Raw genomic sequence first — 24,958 nt, forward strand, 5'->3', positions numbered from 1 at the left:
GGTGTCGGTGAGGATGTGGAGAAATTATAACCCCTGTGTACTGTTGATGGGAAGGTATGATGCAATTACAATGCAAAACAGTATGAAGGTTCCTCGAAAAATTAAAAAACGAACTACCATATGATCAGTAACCTACTTCGGGTATAAATCCAAAATAACTGGAAGCACACCTATGTTCGTAGCAGCGCTATTCACAACAGCCAAGAGGAGGAAGCAACTCAAGCGCCCGTGGACGTATGAACGGATAAACAAAATGTGGTACAGACACGTAACAGAATATCCTTCGGCTTTAAAAAGGAAGGAAATACTGTCACATGCCACAACATGGCTGAACCTTGAGGACATTACGTTAAGTGAAATAAGCCAGCCACAAAAAGAAAAATACAGTATGATTCTACTTATATGAGGTATCTTTAAGTAGTGAAAGTCATAGAAACAGCAGTCGAATGATGGTTATTAGGGGCTGGGGGGAGGGAATGTGGGTAGTATTGTTCAACGGACAGAGTTTCAGATTTGCGAGATGAAAAAGTTCTCGACATCTGTTTCATCACAACATAAATATATTTAACACTACTGGACCGTATACTTAAAAATAGGTAAGACGGTAAATTTACGTCATGTGCTTTTTAAATCACAATTTTAAAAAAAGGCCCCAGAAACACTGAAGTGTGTGCGGCTGGCGCTGCGTGTGATGTCAAACCAGTCGCAAAAAGTGCACGGCAGCCATTTCTGGAGATACCAGCTACGCAGAGAAGTTTCCAGACACAGAGCTTATCCTGGTTGTGTGTGAGTTTCACAGAAGATTCTGACCATTTTGCTAGTTAGCTATCAAGGATTTGTTAGATTCCTCTCACCGGTACCTTCAGTTAAGAGATGCGCACATAGTTTTCCAGCTTGCGGGGTAACGGTGGGTGGCCCTTCTTCCTTCTGAAGGAACGTGGGGAAACTAGGTGCTGAGCACCCAGGACTGAGGCTGAGATCCTGAGGAGGAAGCTCCACTCTGGTTAAGAACAGCCTCTGTGTCCAAGTCTAACAATGGCTCGATTCTGGTTTCATGTTCTGAAAAATGTGCTCTGGGGATGGGAGGTGCCCCGCCGGGCTGCCCGCTGTGGCAGCATCAACAGAAGAGTCTGTGTTTGACATGGCGGCAGCTCAGTGTCCAGGTGCCTGAGGTCCGGAGGGACACCGGGCAGAGGGCACAGCCCCCAGGGCCACTTCAACAGTGCCCCATCCGAGGGAGTTGGGGATCAGGAACAAAGGGATCGTGGCTGCAGCCTTACTTCCAGCTCATCGATAGGACTCTCAAGCTAACGTCAATGTTTTCCTGGAAGTAGGCGTATCAGAACAAATAAACTTATTAAAATAATTAAATCATGCAAAGCTGAAATACACTGTCTCAGGAAGCAGCATGCTCTCCTGACACTGAAGGATTCAAGGCGAACCAATCACTCACTTGGAATGTTACAAATGAGATGGAGGCATCGAATAACAAACAGATCGAACGAGGACCTTTAAGGTCCCTTCTAATCCTGAGAGCTGAAGCCTGTATAACGTCTGTCCTCCGCAGCCCCCGGCATTCACAGAACTGCTCGGCCTTCCTTTCAGGACACTGCCTTTCAGTATGACTCTCGCTCCCTGCCCCCTCCAATCTCCCCAGGAGAGAATGAGAGCACCTGGAGGGCTGAGGTTGGTTTCGGTCTGGTTCACCACCGTGTCCCCAGAGCCTAAAATTCACAACCTATGCTGCTCAGGACGGAGATCACATTTGTTCCTGTTCCTAAGCATTGCATGGTTTCTTCTTTTTCTTCTTCCCAAGAAATGTACTTATGTGAAAGGTATTACATCACAACCCACTTCCTAGAGAAGGTATACACACTTAAAGATGACATTACTAATTCATATGAAAACACCTACGCATCTAAAAGTCATTCTGGGGTCGCTTGGGGGCGCCTGGCCGGCTCAGTCAGTAGAGCACGCAACTCTTTTCTTAAAATAAAGTTTATTTATTTATTGGGGGGGGGGGAGAGAGAAAGAGAGAGAGAGAGAGAGAGAGAGAGAGAGAGAAAGAAAGAGAGAAAGAGAGAAAGAGAAAGAGAGAGAGAGAGAGAGAGAGAGAGAGAGAGAGAATCCCAAGCAGGCTTTGCACTATCAGCACAGAGTCCAACACAGGGCTCAATCCCATGACACGTGAGATCATGATCCGAGCCAAAATCAAGAGTTGGACACTTAACCAACTGAACCACCCAGGCACCCCTAAAGCATGCAACTCTTGATCTCCAAGTTGTGAATTCAAGCCCCACGTTGGGCATAGAGCTTACTCCAAACAATCAATCAACAAATAAACAAACAAACGAAAAGTCACTCAGACCAAGTTCCCAGAACAATGCCAATATTCTCTAATAATGGCATGTTTTACAAGTAGGGAGCATCTTGATTATTGACAGAGATCAAAGAAAAGCAAAATGTTACCTGGATGACCAGTGATTTGGAATTCCTTAAAGAGCCACCTGCTGTTTTAGATAACGGCTTTCCTTTTATTTTGCATTCTTTTGAAAATGTTTTCAAGGTGTCTTCAAATTCAGCAAAATCTAAATACTATAAAAAAGAACATAAGTGTATATACATTTCTCTATTTTAACATCAACAAAGTAACTGCCTTTGAAGTAACTGTACCAGCTCCGTGTTATCACCAATTCATAATGGGGTTAATCTTTGGGAGAATTTGGGATCCAGCTTACAATTTACTTGGTTGACACACATGCCAAGAGCCTAGAAAGACAGTATCATAGAACATGCTTATTTACAGAAAATAAATTTGTTTTCAGGAAAAAAAAAGTGAGCTGCACGATTCATTACCATTATTAATAGACACAAAATGATGTGTGCAGCAGTCTGAAAAAGGCAAAAGTGATCTTCAGAAGGCCTGATGGCTTTGGGTCTAGTAGGTCTCTGGGAATCTGCTACTTGAAACAGGCACTAGAAATGCCTGCCCTTAAGAACAGAAGATAAAAGATGGGCAATGTCGGCAGTGACCTTGGAGCACGGCACTAAAGCTCACTGCCTGTCTCGAGACGCCCCTCTCCTTTGCCTTCCCCACCATGTACTCAACCGTCGTCCTCCACACTCCTCTGCCCTCCTTCTCAGTTTGTGGCAGTCGCCTCCTGCCACCTCCTTGGAGTAGGCTACTTCCCCAGGCCCTGTCCACAACCCATTGCTGTGATGGCTTTAAGAATTTATTCATGAGCTGGGGCGCCCGGATGGCTCAGTCGGTTGAGCGTCCGACTTCGGCTCAGGTCATGATCTCACGATTCATGGGTTCGAGCCCCGCGTCGGGCTCTGTGCTGACAGCTCAGAGCCTGGAGCCTGCTTCGGATCCTGTGTCTTCCTCTCTCTCTGCCCCTACCCCCGCTCATACTCGGTCTCTGTCTCACAAATAAATGTTAAAAAAATTTTTTTTAATAGTAAAAAATTTTTTGAAAAAATAATTTATTCACGAGCACACCAAAAAATGACTAAGCTTCATTTCTGGGATAGATGCCTTGCTCCACTGCCGTGGCTCATGGTGCCTACTGGACGGTTAATCACAGAATAAAACAGCAGCTGCGGTTTCTTAAGCACCATCGACGTGCTAGCCCCGTGCTAAAAGCAGTAGAGAATATATAAAAGCACAGGGTGTGGGTCCTGTCCTTCAAAAGCTTTCATTGTAGCAAACCTAAATGTCCATTCATAGGTAACAAGTTAAGTAGACGCGGCCACTCGATTTGAAATATTCAACAGCATTAAAAAGTATGAGGCAGGGGCGCCTGGGTGGCGCAGTCGGTTAAGCGTCCGACTTCAGCCAGGTCACGATCTCGCGGTCTGTGAGTTCGAGCCCCGCGTCAGGCTCTGGGCTGATGGCTCGGAGCCTGGAGCCTGTTTCCGATTCTGTGTCTCCCTCTCTCTCTGCCCCTCCCCCGTTCATGCTCTGTCTCTCTCTGTCCCAAAAATAAATAAAAAACGTTGAAAAGAAAAAAAAAAAAAAAAAAAAAAGTATGAGGCAGATCACAGGAAGGCAGTCACACTATACTACTGTGGGTGCAGAAAAGCCAAGCTTCAGAACAACAGGTACGACAGCATATTCCATTTTGTAAAGCAAACTATAGACATGTACATGTATTTTGCATATTCACTGAAAAAAAGTCTGGAAAAATACACTAACCCATTACCAGTGGTCGCTGCAGGAGTGGAACAGGGTAATGAACTTTTTACATTTCCACATTGTTTGCATCTTTACCGTGAGCACATGTTACTATTATAATTTTCTTTAAAGAAATCTTTTCAAGTGACTTTAAGATTTCAATTTAGTTATGAAAACCAAAAATACATATATAATGGAAAACAGAGAACTCTAATGTAAGGATAGAAAACACATTTATTATAAGACACTATAAAATGTGCTGCATTATAAAACATGAGTTTTCAAGATCTTTTTTTCTGTGACCTGTGTGTGGCAAAACATACCTCTTTCACTAGTGCAAGTAATTCTGATTCGTGAGCCAGAACGTCCCCCATATTGAACGGTTACTGTTAATTCTCACGGCAGCAAAAACCTCTACAAGGCAAAAGCAGAAGATAAAAGCTTTCACTACAATCATCTGTGAAGTCATAAAAAGATGGCTGTGGTGGGCAGAATAATGGCCCCCCATTCTAACCCCCAGAGCCCCTATGTCGAGTTGCACATGGAATTAAGGTTGCTAATCAGCTGACCTTAAAATAAGGAGAGTATCTATGATTACCTGGTGGGCCCAGTGTAATCACCATGATCCTTATAAGGAGACAAGAGGGTCAATGTCAGAGTGATGCACTGCTGGCCCTGAAGATGGAGAAGGGACCCCACACCAAGGAATGAGTGCAGGCAGCCTCTAGAAGCTCGAAAAGGCAAGGAACAGACTCTCCTCCGGAGCCTTCAGAAATGAACAAGCCCTGGGCCACCAGGGGGCTCAGTCAGTCGAGCGTCCGACTTGGGCTCCGATCACGAACTCCCAGTTTGCAAGTTCAAGCCCCACATCGGGCTCTGTGCTGTTAGCACGGAACCCGCTTCAGATCCTCTGTCTCCCTCTCTCAAAAATAAACATTAAAAAAAAAAAAAAAAATGAACAAGCCCTGTGAACACCTGGATTCTAGCCCAGGGAGACCCATTTTGGGCTTCTGACATCCAGGTCACTAATTTTATGGTAACTTATTACAGCAGCACTAGGAAATACAGAGGCTAAAGTCCGACGTAATTCCTTCTTCTATGACACTACTTAAAATGAGTGTGAACATGGGCTAGAAGGCGGTGTAAATGAGAATCAAGGCTTGCTAATGGATTGGGGACGATTATTTTTCTAATGTGCCATAGTGTGGTATATGTAATTCAAACGATCAAGACCACAAAGTACATTTTAGAACAAAACAAAATTTGATAAGATTCATTCACTTAAGAAGGACATGCATTAAAATTAATCTGATATAAATAAACACAGAGTCACCAATTCCTCACACAGCCTCCAAGTAAAAAATAGTAACCGGGGGCACCTGGGTGGCTCAGTTAGTTAGGTGTCCAATTCTTTTTTTTTTTTTTTAAATTTTTTTTTAATGTTTTTATTTATTTTTGAGACAGAGAGACAGAGCATGAGTAGGGGAGAGGCAGAGAAAGAGAGGGAGACACAGAATCCGAAGCAGGCTCCAGGCTCCGAGCTGTCAGCACAGAGCCTGACGCGGGGCTCGAACTCATGGACTGTGAGATCATGACCTGAGCCGAAGTCGGACGCTCAACCGACTGAGCCACCCAGGCGCCCCTAGGTGTCCAATTCTTGATTTCGGCTCAAGTCATGAGCTTGCGGTTGTGAGATCGATCGAGCCTTGCATTGGGCTCCATGCTGGGTTGAAGAAGCCTGCTCAAGATTCTCCCTCTCCTTTTCTCTCCCTCTCCCTCTGCCCCCCCACTGCACATGCACACCCATTCTCTTGAAAGAAAGAAAGAAAGAAAGAAAGAAAGAAAGAAAGAAAGAAAGAAAGAATCCGTAATGTTTCCGGAAGACCATAATCATTTAGCCTCACAGTAATGGAGGAGGAAGTGATACATATTTTCACAAGTGTTAAGGTTCACGCGCTAGAGAATTTATTAGGTCAGTTTGTTTTTGTTTTTTGTTTTCTTTTAGTTACATGTAAGGATGCACAACGCCTATGTACATGTCCAAATGTTTAAATAAACAAAACGCTGCAAACGTTTTGAAGAAGTACTTTCTACTTTTTCTGTCCCCAGGTGTGCCCAAAGCAGCCACTCCCTGAGCCGCACCCCCAGGCTCTTCACCCACACTGGGTGCCCATAACCAGGGGAATGAAAAAGCCTGTGCACTAATACTAACTACCCACTCACTGGCACCTGATCTGGGGCAATCACCGAAACTCGGAGTCTCTTTCATCTGTGAAATAAAGTGGAGAATTGACCAGATCTCTTCTATTACTAAGAACACACGATTCTGTTAACATTACATCTGCCCATTACAGTGCCTTTGATTTGAATTATTTGAGCGTAAGTCGGGTAGATTAAATTTAGTAACTTGCCCCGTTTTCATTCTCTGTCTCACCATCATCTTGTGGCCCCATCTTTCCCAATGTATGGGGACGCAATCTCCCGTTCCCTCTCTCCCTACTTCAGTCGCTAGCCTATTGACAAGTGATCTTTCCCCTCCTGCTTAGGACCCTCCTGGCGTTCCACCACCCTCCGGACCAAGGCCACGCTCCTTACGCCCACCTCTCAAAGGCTACACGGCTTGGCCTCCCACACTCTCCTTTGCTCCGTGAACTTGAGGTACAAGGGCCACAGAGTGGCCGCACCCACCGGACGCCCACAGCCCACGCCTGCCTTCTCTCTGCACTTCCTGCAGACACCCTCCAGGGACTCCCATCTCATTCAGGTCTCTTCTAAATGTCACCTCCTCAGAGAGCTTGGCCTGACTACCCTTTCTAAGGGGTGAGCCCCATCACTTCTAAGTCTTCCGTCCTGCTTTATTTTTGTCAACAGCACTAACCACCATCTGACTCGAACACCCATCTGCTTAAGTACCGCTCGCTGTGGATTCAGGAGCTGCATCCCTCGGCGTGCCCGGGGCCCAGGCCAGTGCCTGGCACACTGTAGTTGCTCAAAAACAACGAATGGAAGTAATTTCAGATGTGAGGAAAAGACAGCAAGAAGGGGACAGAGCCTGGAGAAGAGGGGTGTGGGGCTCTTTTAGACAGTGTGGGCAGAGAAGGCCTCCCTGGGAACGTCTGGGTGGAGACGCGAGGACGTGAGCACTCCCGGATCCGGGGAGAGGGGTCTGCAAGCGTGGAGGCCACAGAGCGCTGAGGACCGGGGTGGGGAGAAGCGAGGCAGACACAGGAGGCCTGGAGGCGCGGGCCAGGTCAGACAGGCCTTGTGTGGGCGAGCGGCCTGAGCGTGATGGGAAGCCCCGAGAGGGCCCTGAGGAGGGACTGCCAACCCCGATTTACGTTTCCCAACAGCAGCGTCTGCTGCGTGGGGAGAGGCTGAGCGGACCGTGGGCGGAAAGGGGGTCACGGCCGAGCCCGAGCTAGTGACGAGGGGAGTGTGGACGAGCCGAGGGGAACCTCGTGAAGTGTTCGGGTTCCAGACGTGAAAGGGAGAGGTGCACAACCTGCTGATGGACTGGAGGTCGGGGGTGAGGGTAAGAAGGGAAGGAAGACACGCGGGCCTGAGCAGACGCCATCTGCTGAAGCGGGGAGGAAGGGGACAGGGGCCGTCTGACAGGTCATCAAGAGTTCTGTTCCGGCCACAGTCTCGCAGGCCCACGAGGCATCCCGGCAGGGTGTGGAGAAGGTGGGTGCGTGGGAGCCCGAGCAAAGGGGAAGGTGGGAGCTGGAGATCAGCATCTGGAAACTGTCAGCATAAAGATGGCATCTCAGGAGACAAGGGTCCTACACGGATGGGACTCTAGGGAGGAGGCGTGGCGGAGAAGAGCTCGGGCCCGTGCCTGAACCCTGGAGCACTCGGGTACCAGGGGCTCAGGGAGACAGAAGCGGCCAAAGCAGTGACTTGTTGGTGGGACACGAGCGGGAGACTGTGGCACCTGGGAGCCAGGGAAGGTGTTCCCCACGCCAACTGCCACTCTGCACGGTCGAGGAACACGTGGGGAGAAGACTCAATCCCTGGATTTGACAACACGGGTTTGACAGCGATGTGGACAAGAACAGTGAGGACAGGTGCCTGAAAGGAAAGGGTTAAAGAGAGAAGTCACAAAGGAGAGACAGGGAGATCTGTCACAACAAGGAGGGAGGGAGTGGGGTCTCAAAGAGATGGGAGGTGTTTTGAGGTAAAGAAACTCATTGACGGCTGGAAGAGAAGGTGGGAACCAAGCAGACTATGGAAACGTGGCAGGATTTCCAGTGCTGAGAATCTGCTTAAGACACATGGACTCGAGGGGCGCCTGGGTGGCGCGGTCGGTTAAGCGTCCGACTTCAGCCAGGTCACGATCTCGCGGTCCGTGAGTTCGAGCCCCGCGTCGGGCTCTGGGCTGATGGCTCGGAGCCTGCAGCCTGTTTCCGATTCTGTGTCTCCCTCTCTCTCTGCCCCTCCCCCGTTCGTGCTCTGTCTCTCTCTGTCCCAAAAATAAATTAAAAACGTTGAAAAAAAAAATTAAAAAAATAAATAAATAAATAAATAAAAAAGACACATGGACTCGAGGGGCGCCTGGTGGCTCAGTCAGTTGAGTGTCCAACTTTAGCTCAGGTCACGATCTCGAGGTTCATGGGTTCCAGCCCCACGTCAGGCTCTCTGCTGTCAGCACGGAGCCTGCTTCGGATCTTCTGTCCCCCCCTCTCTCTTCCCCTCCCCACTCACACTCTCACGCACAAGGGCTCTTTCTCTCAAAAATAAATATTAAAAAAAAAAAAAAAAAAAGACACACGGACTTGAATCCGAAACCCGGAACCAGTCTGCACAACTTTGCAGTTTTTTCAGCCACTTTCAGCCATCTGAGTTAGGTGAGCCAGGGTGAGGTTTTTTCTGGAAGAGAGGGAAAAGAGAAAGCCAGTGTAACAGTGATGGAGCACTGAGGCTGGAGGAGGGGGGAGGTGCACAGGGGATCGTAGAGCAGTGAGAAAGTAACAGGGTCAAACACCTGCTTAAGAGGCCCGGGGCCTGAGATCAGCGGCAGAGACACATTCACGTGAGCTTGAAAGAGAAAAAATGTGATCAGAATGGAACAGGTGCTTGATCTGGGAGGCGATGCCATATTAGGACATTCGTGGCCACAGCACGGAGTGGAGAAAGGGAATGGAGGAAGAAGACGCCTGAAAGATGAAGAAAGCAGAGGGGCACTTGGCTGGCTCAATCAGTTAAGCATTTGACTCTTGAATTCGGCTCAGGTCACGATCTCACTGTGAGATCGAGCCCGAGTCGGGCTCTGCACTGACAGTGCAGAGCCTGCTTGGGAGTCTCAGTCTCTCTCAAAACAAATAAATAAACATTAAAAAGAAAAAAAAAAAGATGGAGAAAGTGGAGTGAGTGGCCAGAATGGGGAAATCTCTAAAACAGAAGGAGAGGAGGTGGAGGGGCAGACAGTGAGCCAGGCGCTACAGCCTTTGAGGGGAAGCTGCGCCCCCAGTAGGTTGGTGGCAGGGAGGAAAGGCCGGGGCACGTGCTTCAAAGGAGCTGGGGGTTTTGACGAAGGGAGACAGTGACGTGGATGTAGCAGGGAGTGCACCTATCCTTCCTGGCACCTGCAGGCCTGCCAGGGACCTGAGGAAAGACTGCTACGGTTTGAGGACCACCACCTCCTCAGCCCTTCTCTGGACCCCCGCCACCTCTGCCCCACAGCAGGCCCACCAGCGGCAAACCTCCGATATCCCCCACACCACATGCTTTTCCACAACTCCAAACCGTCTGTCTGATGCACTCGCCCCACCACAAACTTGGCTCATCAGGGTAACTTAACCCAGAAATGACCTCTTTCAGGAGGTCGGCCATGAACCCCTCCCCTTCCTTCCCTATCAAGGAAATGCTCTCTCCTCTGAACTCTACATTTACCTCTACTGCTATACTTATCACCCTGTCTATAAAGGCAGGCAGGTGGATTTAAATTTGATGTCTCCAGAACCTAACGGAGCCCGGTAGGCATCACAGACACCCAAGATATTTACAAACAAATGATGTCCAAGCAGACAGAACAGAATTTTGAAGACCAGAGAACAAGAGAACGTTGTTGTTTTTGAGAACGCAAGCTCTTCCTACCTCAGGGCCTTTGCACATCCTCTTCTCGCTGCTTACAACACTTTCCTCCTCTTTCTTCACCTGGCTAATCCCTGTGCTTATTTATAAACATCACTTACTCAGAGAAGTTCTTCAAGACCACTATTTGAATGAGATTCTGCTGTGATGATCTCTCGGTGAATGTGAGCCACTGTTGGGTATTCTATTACTCTGACATCTTGGAAATGAGAATTTCATCTAAACCTTTATATCATAAAAAGTTCACTTTAGGGGCGCCTGGGTGGCTCAGTCGGTTGGGTGGCCGACTTCGGCTCAGGTCATGATCTCACAGACAGAGTTCGAGCCCCGCGTCAGGCTCTGTGCTGACAGCTCAGAGCCTGAAGCCTGTTTCAGATTCTGTGTCTTCCTCTTTTTGACCCTCCCTCGTTCATGCTCTGTCCCTCTCTGTCTCAAAAATAAATAAACGTTAAAAAAAATTTAAAAAAAGTTCACTTTAAGGGTTTACTGTATGCCAGGCAACATGCAAGATGCTTCACATTTAATTATCACAACAAAACTGAGAGATGAATATAATTTATATTATTTTACAGATGAGGTAACTGAGGCTCAAACAGGTTGAGATGCTCCCAATAATCCAGCCAGTAAGTGGCAAAAGTACGAATTTAAGTCCAGACCGATATTAACCACTACACAAGTACTACCCAAAACGCTGGGACCACCTCAATCAGGATCGCCTGGGATGCTTCTGCAAATGAAAATTCCTAGCGCCACCCTGATCTTAACTGAACACCATGGCAGCACGATGCCCAGAAACTGATTTAAACAAACTCCCCGGATGACTTTTATGCACACTCAAGTTTAAGAACCACTGCTCTACTTTATGCAGAAACTAGACAAAACTTCTTCAGCCATTCTTGAGGATTGCTTCTTAATTTCCACAGAATAGGGCTCTAGGACCTACAAGCTGATCGAATAAGGGGGAAGGCTACGGGATTTGTCTGGAAGACGAAATTGCAGTGTTAGCATCCTAGTTTGGCTTAGACTGGATGAAGTCTGGAGAGGAGGTTAGCTGATGCAGATAACAGAGCGGATGGATCTAAAAGCCCCAGGCTACCCGCTCGTGCCGCCACTACCCAGCTGGACGACTGGCGGCCCCTTCCAAGTTCGGTCCACTGCAGCACAGATCAGAGACTACTTGCGGGAAGCGGCTGGGCCCGTCCTCGGTTTGTCCAGGAGGCCGCCTCGGGCCCACGCCAGAGTAAGAGCCCAGGACGGCCGACCAGAAGTGGGGGCGTTCGGCAGCGGCTGCCAAGCTGACTTTCCTCTGGGGCGAGGGCTCCGCAGAGCTTCGGCCCTCGGGCCCCACCACTGCTCCTTTCCGCCCGGGGATGGCAGGCTCCAGGGCGGCCCGACCGCATCGGAGGAGGCGCTTACCTGCCGCACGGCCGCGGGCGCCCGCGCCAAACCCGCTCCGCCGCCACTTCTCCAGCTGTCGCCCAGGCAACCGGCGCCGCCAGTTCGACGTCACGTGGGGGCGGTGCAGCCAATCACGGGACGCAGCCGGCGCGGAGCATCCTGGGAGGAAAGGCGGGCGATTCGGGAGCTGGGGCTCTGAGGCCTCCCGGCGGCGGAAGTGAAGCGGGATTTCGCGGCGCGGCGGCCGCTGTGTGAGGCTCGCTGTGGGGTGGCTTCCCCGGTCCTCCTCTCCACGACTTCCCGTTCGTTCATTTCCACACGCGCGGTGCTTGGCGCTCTGCCCGGCTCTGGGGATGAGCCGACTGGGCTCAATACCTAACTTCAAGGAGCTCGTTGTATCCCGGGAAAAACAAAACCGGCCAGAGAATACAATACAGAGTGGTGTTCGTGGAAAAACAGGTGTTACTCCCGTTCGCAGGAGCGACTCAGTTACCTTGGAACCAAAAATGTCGCCCCAAATCTGCCTACGCTTCACCCTTCCACCCCGCTGCAGCACTTTCTGGGAATTTTAAGAAACTTCCCCCGCCCCACGTGAAATTTTGGTTTTCAAAAATAGAACAGCGCAAATCCTCCCTCTCCTTGCACGTGGTGCTTCCGGGCTCAAGTTAAACAGCACTGAAAGAGCACCTGCCAGTCTCCAGCTCAGCTGGAGGGTGGGGAGGTGGCTGGAGCCATGACCTTCCAGGCACTGAGGCTCTGTAGTGGGAGTCTTCGTGTTTCCACCTCATGCTTCCAAAAAGACGGCCAAGGCCAGAGTCAGGGAAGAGTCATGGAGAAGGTAGGTGAGCTTTATTTTAAAGAAGCCCTAAGATGGTCTGTGGCCACCATCTCCCTGGCCTCCAGCCCTGCCACTGCCCTTCTGGGACCTGAGATTGCCTTCAAAGAAAAGCTATATTTGGCAGGAAGAACAATCCTGTCCATGTAATATGTATTGAAAATAAATGTCAGGATGCCTGGGTGGCTCAGTGGGTTAAGCTTCTGACATCAGCTCAGGTCATGATCTCACGGTTTGTAAGTTCCAGCTGAGTTGGGCTGTGCTGACAGCTCAGAGCCTGGAGTTTGCTTTGGATTCTGTCTCCCTCTTCTCTCTGCCTCTCCCTTGCTCATGCTCTGTCTCTCTCTCAATAAACATTAAAAAAATTTTTTTTAATAAAAAAAAATAAATCTCCCATTCACAGTAAGTTAACATTTGTCAGTTCACTGTGTGCCAAAGGTCGTCAGACAAAATATAGAACACTTAAATTTTTTTAAACGTTTTTTTAATTTTAATTTTTATTTTTGAGACAGAGAGAGACAGAGCATGAGCAGGGGAGGGGCAGAGAGAGAGGGAGACAGAATCTGAGGCAGGCTCCAGGCTCTGAGCTGTCAGAACAAAGCCCGACACAGGGCTCGAACTCAGGAACTGTGAGATCATGACCTGAGCCAAAGTTGGACACTCAACCGACCGAGCCACCCAGGCGCCCCTAGAACACTTACATTTTAAATTTGGATTTCAGATAAGTTTTTAATATAAGTATATCCCAACTATTGGTTTATTTTAATGTATATACAGGACATTATATTGGCCTGTATTTTTATTTGCTAAATACGACAACCCCATGTGTGCCCAGCATTGTGCTAAGTGAATTACATAAATTATTTAATTCACACCACATCCATGAGATGGATAATATTTTCAGAATTGTATAGATTAATGTTGTACTTTACCTGAGGTAATGTACATGCTGATGTCTGATCTGGGGTGCTTTCTATTGCAGTAAGCTAAATCATATCAGTCTCTTTGTCCAAGTTTTGTCTTTGACAAGATAAATAACAGGAGGTACAGAGAGGTTAAGAACTCAGAGTTCGAGCAGCAGGGGAGTGGTGGAACCGGACCAAATCTAGGTCCTCGTGCCTTTGAACCCTGGGCTCTAGGCTACAATAAATACCACTCCTGTTTTGCATTTGCCTTCTGGGTGCATTTGCCTGACTTCCAGGATTATGGTCATTGTGGTGGCTATTATCTTTGTCTGCCCATCACCTCTGTCCCTCCTGGTAATACACCTGACCACGGGGTTGGGCACACAGCTGGGAATGGACTAATCTTACCCTGCATCTCTGACCATGGTGATTGGCCCAGGATGGGCATGTGATTCAAGCTAAGCCAATGAGAGTCTTTCCGAGGCATTCTTCTGTTGAATTGTGTTCAGGTTATTGTAAAATGAGATTCCAGGGTAGCCTTATAACCATGTCCTTTGTCACATAAAAAAGCCTGAGAAAATGAAGCTGTCACCCAGAGAGATGCAAAGAGAAGATGCTGGGGTCGTCAAATCCCTGGGTCCAGACTCTGAGTTCCATAGAGCTCTTCTCGTTCCTACAGAAGCTCCAGCAGCCCTCCAATCAACCAAATAGTTTTCTATTCAGACGGATTCAAATTGGGTTTCTGTCACTTGCAACCCAAAGAATCCTGTTGTAGACATAATTTCTGTATATGTCATATCAACTCAAAGTGCCTTCAACAAGGGGATTTGTTATTAATTAAAAATGTCAGGCTAATTTTCTTACAATAAACCCAGAGGTAGCTTCTTACCATTACCTCAAGTTGTCAAGGATCTAGGTTGGTTTCTGACTTGTACCTTTGTGATTGTGGGTGATACTGGAATAAGCAGATATGACTTGAAACAGTTAGTAGATAAATTGCTATCATTCTTTATACTTTAAGAATTTCTTCAATTCCTTGAACACTTGTGTGATACAAGCACTAAATTGGGAAAAAAAATGTCAATGTGATATGTCCTGGTATGAGTACAAAGAATATTTTTGTCACAAAGGCAAACTGCTTCCCTCTGAAGTGTCATCTGGGCAGTGCCCATGTTGAGTCTGCTCTGTATATCCACGAGTTCAGAGCAGTACGGTAAACCAGTGCCTCCCCTTCCCAGTTCTTAGGCCTACCAAAACATCCCACTGGTTTTTTTCTTGACAACTCCAGTTTTCCCAAAGTGCCAGTGCACCCACAATGACTTTCTGGTGCCTGGATGGCTCAGTTGACTAAGTGTCTGACTCTTGATCTTGGCTCCAGTTATGATCTCACAGTTCGTAGGACTGAGCCCTACGTTGGGCTCTGCTGACAGCGTGGAGCCTGCTTGGGATTCTCTCTCTCCCTATCTCTCTGCCTCTCCCCTGCTCATGCTCTTTTTCAAAATAAATGAAATGAAATGAAATGAAATGAAATGAAATGAAATGAAATGAAATGAATCTGTATAAACCCATCACTCCAATTGTAGGATTATCAAAATGTTGCTGCTGGGAAAAACTCAACCCCAAATTCAATTCTTGGAATATGCACAATACTTCAGGGGAGCTAACCAAGCTTTCCCTGAAAATAAAAGGGACTGGCTGAGTTCTGCATTCGAGGGACAAATCTGAGCCATCTGCAGCCCTTCTATGGACCTTAGCCCTTGAACACCTTGGGGGTGGGAGGCCACACATCTCTGTGCCATGCTACACAGTTCTTTTTTTTTCCAGTTTCAAACATTTTAATTTTTTATTGAATTATAATTGGCATACAATATTATATTGGTTTCAGTGTACAAGAGAGTGATTCGATATTTTTATACATTACAAAATGCTCATCACAATAGGTCTAGTTACCATCTGTCATTATACAAAGTTATCACAATATTTAAAAAAAAATTTTTAAGTACTCTCTATATCCAACATGGGGCTTGAACTCATGACACTGAGATAAACAGTTGCATGCTCTACCAACTGAACCAGCCAAGAGCCCCCAAATTATTACAGCATTATTGATTATATTCTCTATGATGTACATTGCGTCCCTGTTATTTATTTTATAACTGGAAGTTTGCACCTCTTAATTCCCTTCATTTATTTGGCCCATCCCCCCACTTCCCTCCCCTCTGGAAACCACCAGTTTGTTCTCTGTATCTCTGAGTTTGTTTCTGTTTTGTTCTGTTTCTTCATTTGTTTTTGCTTTTTAGATTTCACATATAAGTGAAATCATATGGTATTTGTCTTCCTTTGTCTGACTTATTTTATTTTGCATAATACCCTCCAGGTCCATCCATGTTGTCACAAATGTCAAGATTTCATTTCTTTTTATGGCTGAGTAATATTCCATTGAATATATATATACCACATCTTATCCATTCATTTGTCTGTGAACACTTAGGTTGCTCCCATATCTTGGCAATTACATACGGGTACATATATCTTTTTGAATTAGTGTTTTCATTTCTTCAGATAGATACCCAGACGTAGAATTGCTGAATCACATGATAGTTCTGTTTCCAATTTTTGCGGGAACCTCCAACATATGGTTTTCCATGATGGCTGCACGAATGTACATTCCCACCAACAGTGCACTTGGGTTCCCTTTTTTCCTTGCCAACACTTGTTATTTCTTATCTCTTTGATAATAACCATTCTGACAGGTGTGAGGTGGTATCTCATTGCGGTTTTGATTCGCATTTCCCTGATGGTTAGTGATGTGGAGCATCTTTTCCTGTGCCTGTTGACCATCTTTTATGTCTTCTTTGGAAAAATGCCTCTTTTCAGGTCCTCTGCCCATTTTTTAATAGGGTTTGCCTTTTTGTTATTCAGTTGTCTGAGTCCTTTACATATCTTGGATATCCACCCCTTATCAAGTTTGTAAGTATCTTCTCCCATTCAGTAAGTTGCCTTTTGGTTTTATTAATATTTTCTTTTGCTGTGCAAAAGCTTTTTAGCTTGATGTAGTCCCATTTGTTTATTTTCTTTTTCTTTTGTTGCCGTTGCTTGAGAAAGCAGATCCAAAAGTGACACAGCTCTAAAATGAAGTCATCTTTGCAGCTGTCGCAGGCAACTGCCTGGCCTCTCTCTCTACTGAAGGGCAAATAGCTGAAACCACACACAGAGGAACTGTGTCAAAACCCCCGAAGAGAATGAATTGGATGAGAGGGTGAAGCCACCTAAATTAAGCCCTTAAGGCTGACCCACTCAGACAAACCTGGCAATCAGCTGGATTGACTTTATCTCGGAGCTCCAACAGGGGGAGTTCAGACCAAGAGCATGTTTCTGAGAAAGCACAGGGCCTGGATCTAATCAGCAGGTTGGAGGAGGAACGTACTGAAATACCGAGCGCAAATCAAAAGATGGGCTACTGCCAACCCACTGCCTGAAAAAAAAAAAAAAAAAAAAGTCCTTCCAGGAAAGTTGGGTTTTGTCACTGTCCAAAACTCATGATGTATGGGGGATTCGGATACATCTGTCTTCCTAGCTCAGAGTCCATGCAGAGGTGGCGGAACTGGATTTTGGTCCGCAAGGGTCGCTTGATTTCGTGGAAAGAGAGCATACCCAAGTGGGAATACACATCCCCATCCCCTAAGGGAGTTATCAGTGAGCAGGAAAGCAGGGGAGTCCTGACAGTGGGTGAGGCCGGAGTCTTGGAGTCCATCTTGGCTTCGAGTGGCAGGTTTCCTTGCCCTATCCCAGAGGTGTGACTTACATCATAGTCCCCAACTGTCATGTGGACTTGATGAAGCTGGCAAAAAGACGCAGGCTATTTGGACTTCCAGAGGGGCATCTGGGTGGCTTAGTTGGTGAAGCGTCCCACTTTGGCTCAGGTCACGACGTCATGGTTCGTGGGTTCGAGCCCCGCATTGGGCTCTGTGCTGACGGCTTGGAGCCTGGGGCCTGCTTTGGATTCTATGTCTCCCTCTCTCTCTACCCCTTGCCCACTCACACTCTGTCTCTCTTTCTCAAAAATAAACATAAAAAAAAATTTTTTTAATGGACTTGCAGAAGAGCAAATCTGGGACAAGATCTTTTTTTTTTTTTTTTTTTTTTGAGTAGACTCTATACCCAACACGGGTCTTGAACTCACAACCCCGAGATCAAGAGTCATATGCTCTACCAACTGAGCCAGTCAGGTGCCCCATGGAAGCAAGATCTTTTCCAAGCAAGTGTACATCTGCAAGAGAGTGGTGGGACTCACAGCAGCTGGTGTTCATAGATACAGACGCTTAAGGTGCTTAGGAGTATCGCCAGCTTCTAAGCAAGCTTAAAAATGCACACTGCACGGCATGTGATGTGAGCACAGAGTATAAATGCTAAAGTGACCACATCTGGGTGGTTTCCCGGCTGTTGACACATCTCGAGAACCAGCAAGACAAGGCACACAGAATGTCTTTAGTCTTGTGGCTGTCCCTGGCGTTTGGATGGGATGCTGCAGAAGGAGTTCTTGTGAGCCACTAAGCACGCCCTGACCTCCTCTTGCCTTAGCCTAAACACCAATGCTTTCCCTTGTGACTGTTGCTCTCCTGGTGAGACCTCCATACAGACCAGAAAGGAGTGTGAGACGGCGATAACTGAGCCACCAGATAAAATAGTTGATTCATCTTCATAAAAGGAATAATTCCTGATGATGGAAAGTGCACACAGTCACATTAAATCTCCCTTTTTACCCTTCTCCTCATCATTAGCAAATGATCCATGAGCTCAGCTGAACCTGAGGTCAAGGGCAGGAGGTAGAACTTCTGTCTGGCCCTGGGACCAAAAGCCTTTCGCTGCTAACAGACATACGAAGCCAAAAGTGAAACTACGGGCGGTGAGGGGAGAATGTGTATGGACTGGCCGCTGGCTTTCGAAGTGCGGTCCCCAGAGTGGCCTCGGCAGCGTCACCTGGGAACCTGTTGGACGTGCACCTTCTCTGGCCCCACCCACACCTGCCGACTGCGGAGCTGCGGGCGGTGGGCGCCGCGAAGGGGCTGGGACGGCGCTGGAGCGCAGGGGCAGCGGGGAGAGCGCGCGAGGCCGGCCCCGCGGACAGAGCGGGCTGCGCGGGGGGGGGGGGTGCGCGGAAGCCCGGACTGCGGGGGGTAGACCCCCAGCCGACGGTCAGCTCAGGGAAGGATGGGGTCAGCCGGGGCCCTGGGGTAGAGCAGCAGGGGAGCGGCCGTCCCACCCCGACCTGGGCCTGGGCGGGGCGGAAATCTGGCTCCTGCCAGGCCCCAGGCGCACCCCCTCCGCCCCACCCTCGGGCGGTCACTTCCAGGAACCCGGACTCCGGCTGTGCCAGCGCAGCGGTCGGGCGCGCAGAGGTTCCCAGAAATCGCGCGCGCTCTGGAGTGGGGACCGGGCCGCCCGGGCATCGCTGCTTTCCTCCCATCGGTCGCCCGGGCCGCCCTCCCGTCGCCGCCCCCGGCCCCGGGCCCCCATGCGGGCTCCCCGCTCGCTGCAAGCTCTCCCCCTTTGGCGGGACCGCCTCGCTTTCCCTCCTGCCTCAACTCCTTCAAGTCCAGGGACAGGAACCCCTCTCAAAACGGCTTAAGCCAGCGGCGCCAGGCTGGCGCAGTTGGTAGAGCAATGCGACACTTCTTGGGGTCGTGAGTCTGAGCCCCATGTTGGGTGGCCTTACTTTAAAAAATAAGTTTAAAAAAAAAAGAAAAAAATATATATATATGTATAAACCCAGCTTAAGCCAAAGGATCTTTGCTGGCTCCCGTCAGCGGCAAGTCAGAGGAGGAGTCCCCCTCCCTCAAAGCTGGAAGGAGGACTCCCGCCCGGCCTTTAGCTCTGCGCTTGACGCTCTTCTCTGGGCTCTGCCTTTGGCTCTGTGTGGGAGTGACTGGAAGTCAGTTCTGTCTATGGCTAGGCCCCAAATGGGTGGCCTGCACAGAGCTAAGCCCCAGGGCAGGGCTCTCCCTGGAGTCTGGGGGCCCTGAGTGTCTGATTCCAGTCCTTCCAGGGTGGCTACGCGCGGCCCTTGGCTTTCTAAAACATCTCTGTGTGTATGGGGTAAGGGCTCCTTTGCTGAGCGTGTTCACGCTGATCGCTTGACTTGCAAGGACGATTCTGGGCTCACACAGGCTCACACGGGCTGGGCAGTGGTGGCTCCACCCCGGGGCCTTGGAACTCCCCATCAAGGAGGAGAGGTGGGGGTGGGGGGCACAGACACATGCCCCGGCCTCCAGCTCTGGGACCCCCTCCCCCCTCTTACTGTAAGTCAGGGCAGCGGCCCGGTTCTCAGACTCCAGGCTGGACCAGGTCCCAGGAGGGCCTGCCAAGATCCTGGGGGGAGGTGCCAAAGTCGGCAGAGATTTGCAGTAACCAGCTTGGTAGCAGCATCTTGTCTGGGCTCAGAGGTTTCTGCTAAATAGAGTTAAGTCACCCTTGCTCTGAGTATTTGCAGCCTCTAGGGGCGAAAAAGCTGTCCAGGAAAAGTGATAGGAACCGTGTCCATCCCTTGGGGCTCAGGCAAATATGGCCCAACTGAGGGCCTGGGCAGAGCCAACAGGGGAAGCTCCAGGGACACTGGTGCAAACAGAAGGGGCGTCGTCGTCAAATACTGCAACAGCCTGAGGCCTGGACGGCCGCTCTCTGGGCCCCTCGGCGTCCCAGCCGTCGACACTAACACGTCAAGACTGTGCTCCCCGCTTTGTGACACTTGGCGGCCGCCCTCCAGTTCCACCAGCTGCAGGTGGGCCCCAGCTCCGACAGGTGCTGTTAAAGCAGAGTCCCAGAGCTCTCTGGGACTGCTGAACAGGGGCTCTGGAGTCAACAGGACCACATGAAAAACACACAGAGAGTGAAAGAAGTCCATGGTGGGGGGCGGGGGGACCTCCTGCTGCCAAGGGACCCTGCAATCCATCGCCTTTGAACACCCGGCTGGGCTGGGGAAGCCTGCGCCCCTTGGACGCAGCTGCTTCCTTCCCCAAGGCCTACTGGCTGGTGATGGGGCGGGGCGGGGGGAGGGGGGGGCCTGCTCTGAGTCTGGACGCTTCCCTTGCTGGGCCATGAAGTGGTGACTTCCGACCAACCACGGCCAGGCTGGAAAGATGACACAGTCTCGTTTGTATGGAGATGCAGGAAATTTCTTTCTCCAGATATTCTGATAGGCTGCGCCCTGGACTTGTTTGGAAGAAATACTTGGCTAAGTCCCTCGGGCTGAGGGTGGGGTGAGGAGCAGACGGGAGTCCGGGGTCTTAGTGTTCCGCCTTCCCAGGAGTCCGGGTGCTGGCCCCAGGGCCTTTGCCTCTGAGCGCTGAGGTGGCTGTGGGCTGTGCCAGATGAGGGGGAGCTGGCACTGACCTGAAGTGCCCTGACAAAGAAGGGGATTGGAGCTGGGGGTGGGAGGGGGGTTGGGGGGGGAGAGAGCCGGTGGGGTGCCACTCTGGGAAACCACGGTGGGGCTAGATCCGTCAGCAGGGGGTTTGGGGGCCAGAAACATCTAATGGAGGGAGTAGCATGAGCAATATTGTGCCCAATTACCCTTCTCCCCTTTCTCCACAGTAATAAAAGCAACCATTTTTAACTGGCCACATGCTGCCGGGTGATTCAACTGTGGCCAAGGGGATGAAAAAAACAGAGACTGCGCGTCCAACATCCGGGATGCGTCCGTCAGGGGAAAGTTATGTCTTCTTTGTTTTCTTCCTCCTTTCTCCTTCCTGACGGCTGGAAACGCAGATGGGTTGTTTGAAGTGCAGGTACCACGTGGGACCTCAAGGTGACCTTGGGGAAGGAGTCCATACATGATAGCCCTATTGGTTTGGTGAGGCCACCAGAACAAATGATCACAAACTGGGCGGCTTAAAGTGACGGAAGCATATTCTTTCTCTTGGAAGCGTGTTCTCTCACAGTTCCGGAAGCCAGAAGTCTGAAATCAAGGTGCGGGCGGGGTCGGTTCCTTCCGGAAACTTTCTCCCAGCCTTTGGTGGTTGTGGGCCATCCTCCGCTTGTAGATGCTTCCCTGGCTGCGTCTCATCACGTGGCCTTCCCTCTGCGTCTGTGTCTCTGTGTGTCCTCCTCTCTTCCCACAAGGACGCCGCTGGGTTGAAGGCCTCCCCCTATTCCTGTCTGACTTCCTCCTGGTTACCTGCAAGGATCGTATTTGCAAATAAGGTTACATTCCGAGGTTCTGGGTGGACGTGAACCCTGTGGGGACTCTATTCTGCCCAGTACACAGCACCACAAGGTGGAGGGAGCTTGGGTCCCTGACACTGAGGCACACCAGGCCAGGCTGCTCTAAATGCCTACAGACGTGATGAACAGAGGGAAGCAAACCTCTACCTTATTTAAGCTACTATCACTTTGATTGTCCAGGGAGATCTGTGGTCACTTCTAACTCATGCGAATATAGCCCCTCAGAACCCCTCATGCCATCTACACATTTCTCTTGGGGGCATTCATGAGTGGGGCGCTTGAAAGGAAGCTGAGTTCTCTTTATAATTGGGCACAGGGTGAAAACCCGACACAGCCTGAGGAGGAGAGGCAGCTGACATCCGCCCGGATGATGTGTCTACCGAGAAGCACTTCCTGCGCTGAGCACTCTGATTTGGGAGCACTGAGGAGGGAGACAAGCATCCAGGGGGTAGGTCCAGGGGGTGGCATCTGGGGAGGGGTTGTCCTGGGAGCTGGGAGCATCAGGAGGCTGTCACTGCTCAAGGACCCAGCTCTGTCTCTGCTGCCCACCCCAGTCCACACGGCCCCACGATGTTCCTTGACCTTCTCCATACGTGACCCTGGGGGAGACATAGATTCAAGGCCCTGTCCTGAGAGCCAGTGGGCAGCAGGCGCTGCCCTGCCTGTCTGGTCGCGCAGACCAGCTTGCCTGGACGTGAGCGGGCCCACACAGCCCATCCACTGCACTCTACCTCGAGCAGGTGCCAGAGCATTGTCCCGGGCCAGCTCTGTACCTGAGCTGGAAGGATGGAACTCTGACCCTGCCTGTCTTGTCTGTCTTGACCCAAGGTCAAGGCATACCTAGAGGTGGTCCCGCAAAGACCCACAGATCCCTATATCTCTGGTGGCCACAGGACTAGGCTTAGGGCAGCATCTTTGGGGGAGATTAGCAGGAGGTGGAGGGAAGGGTGGCCCGGCTGACTGCTGGAACCGAGACTCACTTTGACATGATCTGGACTTGGGCTTCCACACACAGTAGGACTGGGCAGGGAGGCAAGAATGAGCTGCGATGAATCATCACCCTGTCCTGTGCCTCCGTCTCCCCCTTGAGCCTTCCCACGAGATCCCTTCCCGGAGGAACCTACCAAAAGGCTGGTAAATAAACACTCTTGGTTCCAAGAACAGCTGGGGAGGGAGGTGCAAGGGTAGCTCCTTCTCAGCCTTCTCCCTGGAGCGAGCCTGGAAGTGCCGAAGGGGTGCTGGGGTCTGGGGGGTGGCCCTCCCTCTGGGAAGGCGGGGGTGCTGGCTGACCCACCACTGAATCCAGGGGTACTCTGGAATGGCGGTGTAGTGTGGCGGCACTGCCCTGCAGCGTCTAGGCCTTGGTCTGGACCCCAAAGCCCCTCGAGTCTATGCTGTCCAGGCCTTTGGGAGGCCAGGTCTCAGGCCAGGCCAGCTGCGACCACACAACTTCCTGAGCAGGCCTTTTGCCGTGTCCACTCACGGCACCAAACCCAGAACACAGGTCCGGGGAAGGAGCCAAGATGGGGACAGATTTCCTTCCCCCCCACCCCCCCCCCCCCACCATCTTGGCCCCAAGAGCCCTCAGGATTCTGGTCTGTCCTGACTCACATTTTCTAGAACCATCTGTGTCATAGAAATGTGTGCGTGCCTCTGGCAATGTTCTTTACTTGCACTTGGAGGCCTGCCTCGCTCTGGATTCTCTAATCGGGGGCTCCTGGGGCCGGAACCACAGTGGAGCCCAAGCTCTGGGTGAGGCCCTGTCCTGGGAGGCTGCCTGGCCCCCGGCCCTCCATAGCCCCCACTCCCTCCCTCCGGGAAGCTGTGAGAGCTGCAGGCGCCAGCCAGAAGAGCCCATTCATTTTCTCTGCCTGCTCAGCCTTCACATGTCCTTTTAGGGTAGAGCCTGCCGACGACGCAGCCAGCGGAGGCCAGCCTGCTGCGAGGAACAGACGGGGAGGCCTCAGAGGGGCTCCCCACTGAGGATGCCTAGCTGCCCTGGGTGGCGAGTCTCCAACTTCCCAGACGTCCTTGTTAGCCTCATGTTTTGTAACGTCCTCCTTCCTATCCTAAAATGAAATTCCCAGGTAATTTAACCTGTTTGGCCACATGACTTTAAAATAATCATTATAATGCCCTAACTGTAATAAAAAGAAGAAATCAAAGGAAAGTGATTTGTAAAAACCAAACCTATTTCCGCATGTAAGCACCTGGGCCCGTTACACCAGTCTGATGCGTGTGGCCTTCAGGCAGCCAGCGCCCTGCGGCTGGTGCACGTGTGCCGTGGTAGCAACTTGGGTCCCCGGTGCTGTGGCCATTTTCGATGCGAGTTTTCCACACGATGAGCGGCTCTCGGTAAAGGTCTGAAGCGAACCAAGACCAGTGTCACCGCAGCCACGCTCTTCAACAGTCCGGTGTGGCAGGCTCCCCCCAGGCGTGCCGCTTGCGTTCCCCCAACATCGTGGAAATGCCCCCAGTCACCCCAAAATGCCCCCACCAATGTGTGAAATGCCTCCCTCCTCGGGGCAGCTGTGCCCCTTGTCTGAAAACCACTGCTTCGGGCCCTGGGTGTGGTGGGCATAGGAACGTGAATTGACCAAGTCCAGCTAAAGGCATGGCCGTGGCAAGAGCAAGTCGCCCCTGGAAGTACTCTTTTGGTATCAGATGCCCCCAGTTCAACTCCAAGCGGCTTGCGTTTTGCTTAAGCACAGCATTTTGCTGCTCACGGCATCTCAAAGTCTGGAAGTCGAGGCACAGAGCTGCCTCTTGGCTCGGCGTCCCCTGGGTTGGCATCACATCCAGGCCACATCGGAAACGGAAGAGAGGGTGGTTCCCAGTAGCCGGAACAGGCGTCCCGGGGTGGGGGCTTATCGGCCGGGGTCGCCCTGACGGGAGTCGTTGGTTCCCCGCTGACGCAATACCCATGGCCTGTGGCTGGAGGGTGCCGACCGGTGGGCCCGTTCCTCGGGGAGAAATGAAGATACAGATGCCAGTTAGCAGAGGGAACGGAAGTGGTGGCTGGACTGCAAAGGTTATAGAAGTTCTCTGGAGAAAGGGCGATACGTGAGTGAATGAGCTTCCTGGGTCCTCTCTAAAGTGGTACAGAAGTAGGGGCTGAACCCAGTCGTTTATGGATCTGACCTCCGCAGTTTGGTTTCTTCCCGCTCAGACGCAGTGCTCTTCCATATTCCTTCTTTGTGGCGGCTCCACCACCACAGCCTGGCCGCGTTGAAGCAGAGGCTTGGGAATACGAAGGGACCCAGCACGGGCTACCTGTCCCCATTCGGGCCTAGATCAGGGCCCTTGAAGGCTCCAGGCACTAAAAAGATT

General features: G+C 50.4%; 1 protein-coding gene and 1 long non-coding RNA gene across 7 annotated transcripts in view; one reads left to right on the forward strand and one right to left on the reverse strand.

Annotated features, from left to right (window-relative positions):
• ARMC9 (armadillo repeat containing 9) overlaps positions 1-11,837 on the reverse strand; it is a 149,258-nt gene extending 137,421 nt beyond the window's left edge. For 4 of the 6 annotated variants that reach the window (XM_049614706.1, XM_049614707.1, XM_049614705.1 and 1 more), the window contains exons 1-3: positions 11,687-11,837; positions 4,501-4,591; positions 2,470-2,595 (exon numbers count right to left, since the gene is read on the reverse strand). In XM_049614706.1, the coding sequence (XP_049470663.1) occupies positions 2,470-2,595; positions 4,501-4,551 (177 nt within the window). In that variant the 5' untranslated portion in view covers positions 4,552-4,591; positions 11,687-11,837. Of the gene's footprint in view, positions 1-2,469; positions 2,596-4,500; positions 4,592-8,111; positions 8,452-11,686 lie in introns of those variants that run through there. The other 2 variants (XM_049614704.1, XM_049614708.1) reach the window with 2 other exon arrangements.
• A 9,531-nt stretch (positions 11,838-21,368) lies between these two features.
• LOC125911944 (uncharacterized) lies at positions 21,369-24,261 on the forward strand. The gene is made up of 3 exons (XR_007454522.1): positions 21,369-22,076; positions 22,644-22,762; positions 23,527-24,261. It is a non-coding gene; the product is annotated as an uncharacterized LOC125911944 (long non-coding RNA).
• Positions 24,262-24,958: the final 697 nt, after the last annotated feature.

This window comes from Panthera uncia, assembly GCF_023721935.1.
Source record: "Panthera uncia isolate 11264 chromosome C1 unlocalized genomic scaffold, Puncia_PCG_1.0 HiC_scaffold_3, whole genome shotgun sequence".
In the NCBI taxonomy this organism is placed as follows: domain Eukaryota; kingdom Metazoa; phylum Chordata; class Mammalia; order Carnivora; family Felidae; genus Panthera; species Panthera uncia.